Source organism: Chrysochloris asiatica, unplaced genomic scaffold (assembly GCF_000296735.1).
Source record: "Chrysochloris asiatica unplaced genomic scaffold, ChrAsi1.0 scaffold00017, whole genome shotgun sequence".
Taxonomy (NCBI): Eukaryota; Metazoa; Chordata; class Mammalia; order Afrosoricida; family Chrysochloridae; genus Chrysochloris; species Chrysochloris asiatica.
Genome location: NW_006408535.1, coordinates 12210242 through 12216241, shown reverse-complemented (window position 1 = coordinate 12216241; position 6000 = coordinate 12210242). Strand labels below are relative to the sequence as shown.

Below are 6000 nucleotides of genomic sequence, written 5' to 3'. Positions count from 1 at the left end.
AATTGTGCTTTTTTTTTTTAAGTTTTTATTGTGAGTTGAGTGATACATGGAAGAGCATCAGCTTTACATGCTTCCTATCGTATTTTGTTTCATTGTAATGATTACAATCCCCTCCATGCATCATCATTCAGTAGCATTTGATTCCAATCCCTCTGTTTTGTTTTTTTGGATGTACACTGAAGCACTCAGGAATATATAACCATCCAAATAACCAAAGGGTATATCCCACAAGCCTGCCCCCTGACCGCCAGCACACAGCCCCTTTCCTTCATTGAGTCTAGAGTCCTCAGCCGCTTTGTCTCTCCACATCATTGTCTCTGCCTCCATCTCTGGCGTCACTGCTTCTCTGGATAGGAACTGTGCTTTTTTTATATTTAACTTGTATTAAAATCGCTAAGCTTGCAGATTTGTAATGCTCTATGCTACACTTGATGGCACATAACAACAGCAACAACAGCAATGCCACACTTGGAGTCCTGGTGTGGTGCTGTAGGATAAGCACACAACCGTAAGGTTTAAACCATAAGGCTGGCAGTTCAAACTCAGCAGCTGCTCCTCGGAAACTCTAAACAGGTTTGCGATGGGTCAGAAGTGAATTGATAGTACTTAACAACACAACCGCAATGTTACACTTAGTATCGTATTTCAACTGGTCAACTCTTATTTGTCATGCCTAGGATAAGCTTGAGCTATCCAGCAGCTTTTGAATATAGGTACATAAATGTGCTTACTTTGAAAAGTGGAAGTATTGGTGTGGCACTTAGGATAAAGCACTGTACCACAAGGTTGGTTTGAACCACAAGGTCAGCAGTTCAAACTCATTAGCCACTACTTGGAAACCCTATACAGGGTTGCTCTGAGTCAGAACCAACTCAACAGCATTTTACAACAACTTTGAAAAGTGAACTAATCTCAGGAAATATTAACAGCTGTCTGTCTAGTAACATACTTAAACCTAAAAACTCACTACCATAGAGTCAATTCTGACTCATAGTGACCTTGTTGTTTTTGTTAAGTGCTGTCAAGTCAGTTCTGACACATAGAAACCCTGTATAGCGTTTCCAAGTAATGGCTAATTAGTTTGAATTGCTTGGTTCAAACTGTGTGGTTCAGTGCTTTATCCTACAGTGAACGCCACACCAGCACCCCAGTGACCCTGTGTGCCATTGAGTTGGTTCCGACTCAGCGACTCTGTATAGGGTTTCCATGGGGCAGCTGGTGAATTTGAACCACCAACCTTGTGATTCAGACTGACCTTGAGGTCCAGTGCTTTATCCCACAGTGCCATACTAGGACTCTAGGATGGAATAAAAGTGTTTTATAGAATTTTAGAGACTAAATCTTTATGAGAGCAGACAGACTTATTTTTTCCCTACAGAATAACTGGTGGATTTGAACCACTGACCTTGTAGTTGGCTATCCAGTGCTTAACCCACTGTGCCACTAGGACTCCTTGTTGTTGTTGTTGTTAGGTACCATTGAGTTGGTTCCGACTCATAGCAACCCTGTACAGGGTATCCAGGGCTATACATCTTTACGGGAGCAGAAATCTTTTTCCTATGAAATGGCTGGTGGTTAGCGTCTCAGTGCTTATCTTACAGTCCCACCAGTGCTTCTTAGTAAGTGGATATTTAACTTACAAAACCGATAGAAATAGGTCCGACTTCACGGAGAGCCTGAGGAAAGTGAAATGGAGGGGGTGTATGTCTAACCTAATGGTCTGCAACCTGGCCTATAATGGGAAGATGGAGGAGTTGAAGGAGAGGATCTTGGCCGATAAATCCCTGGCTACTAAAACGGACCAGGACAACAGAACTGTATTGCACTGGGCATGCTCAGCAGGACACACAGAAATAGTTGAATTCTTGCTACAGCGTGGAGTGCCAGTAAATGATAAAGATGATGCAGGTTGTACTCCTCTTCATATTGATGCTTCTGCTGGCTGGGATGAGACTGTAAAAGCCCTTCTGGGAAAAGGTGCTCAAGTGAATGCTGTCAATCAGGATGGCTGTACTCCCCTACACTATGCAGCTTCCAAAAACAGGCTCGAGATTGCTATCATGTTGCTAGAAGGTGGGGCTAATCCAGATGCTAAGGACTATTTTGAGGCAACAGCAGTGCATCTGGGCAGCAGCCAAGGACACTTAGCCTGTGATGAGGAGAGAGTGGAAGAAACAAAACTGCTGGTGTCCCAAGGAGCAAGTATTTACATTGAGAATAAAAAAGAAAATACACCCCTGCAAGTGGCCACAGGTGGCCTGGGTTTAATACTCAAGAGAATGGTGGAAGGTTAAGCAGCTTAGATTTTTACTTTGTGTGTTTTATGGTTTTCCCCAGTGTCCTGGAAACAAATGTACTTATGCACAAGACATCATCTGTGAATGATGTTTTCTTACCTTCAGAGTCTTATAAACGTTGAATATTGTTCCTACTGAGGTACTTGTTTCAAACTTATAACTGCTTTCCAGACCTTGAGTCGCTGTTGAAATTGTTCTACTATTAAATACTCTGTGTTGGGTTGTGGTTAATTTTGAGTGAGTGGCTGTTGTGAAGCCCCTTTTCATGCACCCTCTCTCACTTCCTAAGGCACAAAACCACCAGTAGCACCAGGTCATTTATTCTGCCAAATGTTTCTAGATGGTTCTAGACTGTTCCTCCATGTGTTGAAACACACCCTAACTTGTTTTTCCAAGCTCACTCAGGCCTATGTCAAAATTTTGTTTTTGCAACTGTAAAGTTTAATTTATTTTTATTACAGGAGGAATCTGTATGTATTTATGTGGACCAAATTTTAAGTTGGAGGACATATTACCCAAATTTTGCAGTCATAAACACTAAAATAAATAAAAACAGTGAAAAAAAACCATAAACCCAATAGAAATAATCTCTTGGGTTCTTTGTTTGCTTTTTCTGTATTGGAAGACATGCATCAAGAGAATAATCTTTGGATGAGGATTTTATTACACATTCTGTTAATTATATAGCTGCTCCTGAGGTTCACCTTTCAAATCAAACATCACAAGTATACTGTTTCCATTCTGTGATTTTAAGGGATTTCCAAATCTTGTTAACATCATGGAATATCAGAAATAGAAGGGGATTTTGTAGGTTATCTAGTTTGACTTTTATTTATTTATTTTTTTTACAAATGTGCCTTCTTTGCCAGTAATATTGATCAAGTTTGTCATTACTCCTGAGATGAATATAATGTAGTAAGAGCAGCACTAGAATGAGAAATTGGAAGTGTGGTGGGAAATTCTTCCATGTTAATTATCAGTGAAATTTGAACTTACAAATCAATGTACTTGTTCTGTTTTCCTTGCTTCGTTCAGATTATATAGACTAAAACACAACAAAAAGAAGGCCATATAGTATGTAAACTGTTTAAATTCTCCTTGCAAGCTTTATTTTCATTTATATATAAAAAAAATTCTCTAATCACTTTGTGGTGATGGTGGTAGTTGTGTGTGATTGAGCCAGTTCCAACTCATAGCCACTGTGGGTAGGGTTTCTGCGGCTGCAATTGTTTACAGGAGCAGAAAACCTCGTCTTTTTTTCTGCGGAGTGGCTGGTGGATTCAAACTGCTGACCTTGAGGGTAGTAGTCAAAAGCATAATCCACCCAGTCACCAGGACTCCTTAAACACTTTGTAGGAAGAATATTTGAATAAAAAGTTTTAAAACAGTGTTTTGCTAAGCAGAAAGGAAGAGAATGATCCCACCTAACTTGAGTTGTGAGGGATACAGAAGCAGATGTCAAATGAGAAATGAAAGCATGCATATGGATCAGTGATTATTTTGAAGAGACAATTTATTATGTGTTAGTTTAGGATTTTCTTTTCTTTTGCCTTTTAATCAGCTTTGTTGTTGTTGTTGTTAAGTGCCATCAAGTTGGTTCCAACTCATAGTGACCCTGTGTAGGGGTTCCAAGGAGCGGCTGGTGAATTTGAACCACTGACCTTGTAGTTCAAACTGACATTGTAGTCCAGTGCTTATCCTACAGCGCAACACCAGTTAATCAGTTTTACTGAAGTATAATTTACATGAATTAAAATTTGGTGGTGGTGTTAGGTGCCATCAAGTTGATTACAACTCATAGTGACGCCATGTACAGCAGTGCCATCCTTACAATCAGTGAGCCCATTGTTGTCACCACAGTATCAGTCCATCTTACTGATGGACTCTTTTACACCGACTATCTACTTTACCAAGCATGATGTCCTCCTCCAGGGATTGGTTTCTTCTGATCACATGTCCAAAGTACATGAGATGAAGTCTTATCACCATAGCTTCCTAGGAACATTCTGGATGTACTTCTTCCAAGACATATTTGTTAGTTCTTTTGGCAGTCCATGGTACTTTCAGTATTCTTCGCCCACACCAGAATTCACATGCATCAATTCTTCCATCTTCCTTATTCATTGTCCAGATTTCTCATGCATATGAGGAGTTTGAAAATACCCCGTCTTGGGTCAGGCCACTTAGTTCTCAAAGAGACATCTTTGCTTTTTAAAACCTTAATGAGATCTTTTACAGCAGATTTTCCCAGTGCAATTCATCATTTGATTTCTTGATTGCTGCATCCTTGAGTGTAGATCCAAGTAAAATCAAATCCTTCACAATTTCAGTATTTTCTATTATCATGATGTTACTTATTGGTCCTGTTGTGATGATTTTTGCTTTATTTCTGTTGAAGTGTAACCAATACTAAAGGCTGTAGTCTTTGATCTTTATCAGTAAATGCTTCAAGCCCTTTTTGCTTTCAGCAAGCAAGATTATATCATGTGCATATCACAGGTTGTTAATGAGTCTTCCTCCAAACTCATGTAATCCGGTTTTGCAGGTTCTTTGCTCAGCAAACTGAATAATAAAATTACCAATGTATAATTCAGTGAGTTTTGATAAATATGTTTGTTGTTGTTAGGTGTGGTCCAGTTGATCTTCACTCAGCAACTCTATGCACAATAGAACAAAACACTCCCTGGTCCTGCATCATCCTCACACTTGTTATAGTTGAGCCTACTGTTGCTGCCACTGTGTTAATCCATCTTGTTGGAGATCTTCCTCTTTTTCCCTGACCCTGTTTACCAAGCATGAGGTGCCTCTCCAGGAATTGGCATACATGTCCAAAGTATGAGAAATGAAATCTGGCCATCATGACTTTCTGAGGAGCATTCTGGCTGCATTTCTTCTAAGACAGATTTGTTTGTTCTTCTGGCAGTCCATGATACCTTTAATACTCTTCTCCGACACTATATAACTCACATGCATTGATTCTTCTACTGTCTTCTTTATTCATTGACTACTTTTACATGCATATGAGGCAATTGAAAATACCATGGCTTGGGTCATGCAAACCTTAGTGCTCAAACTGTTCTCTTTGCTCTTGAACACTTTACAGAGGTCTTTTGCAGTAGATTTGTCTAATGCAATACTTCATTTGATTTCTTGACTGCTGTTTCTGTGAGTGTTGATTGTGGATTCAAGCAAAATGAAGTCTTTGACAACTTCAATCTTTTCTTCACTTATTATGATGTTATTGATTTCCATTTGTAAGGATATTTGTTTTCATTACATTGTGGTGCATTCCATTCTAAAGGCTGTAGTCTTTAATATTCATCAGTAAATATTTTAAGTCCTCTTTGGTTACAGCAAGCAAAGTTGTATCTCAGGTTGTTCATGAGTCTTTCTCCAATCCTGATACCATGTTCTTCTGCATATATAATCCAGTTTCTAAGATTATTTGCTTAGCATACAGATTGAATAAGTATGGTGGTGAAAAGATACAACCCTGGCACACACCTTTCCAGATTTTAAATCATCTAGTATCCCTTGGTGTGGCACTATGGGTTAATGCCCTGGACTTCAAGGTTGGTTTGAACTGCAAGATCAGAGGTTCAGGCTTACCAGCTGCTCCTTGGAAACCCTGTACAGGGTCGCTATGGATTGGAACCGACTCAAAGGCACAATATCCCCTGGTGTGGTGTTGTAGGGTAAGCAC

At 39.5% G+C, this 6000-nt stretch overlaps 2 protein-coding genes across 3 annotated transcripts in view; both read left to right on the top strand.

The window, feature by feature from the left end:
* Positions 1–2294, top strand: part of LOC102841278 (26S proteasome non-ATPase regulatory subunit 10-like) — a 10123-nt gene extending 7829 nt beyond the window's left edge. The window contains exon 2 of the mRNA XM_006835493.1: positions 1658–2294. Within this exon, the coding sequence (XP_006835556.1) occupies positions 1658–2294 (637 nt within the window). The remainder of the gene's footprint in view (positions 1–1657) is intronic.
* KIAA0391 (KIAA0391 ortholog) overlaps positions 1–6000 on the top strand; it is a 199061-nt gene that overhangs the window by 69610 nt on the left and 123451 nt on the right. The gene's annotated exons all lie outside the window — the stretch shown is intronic.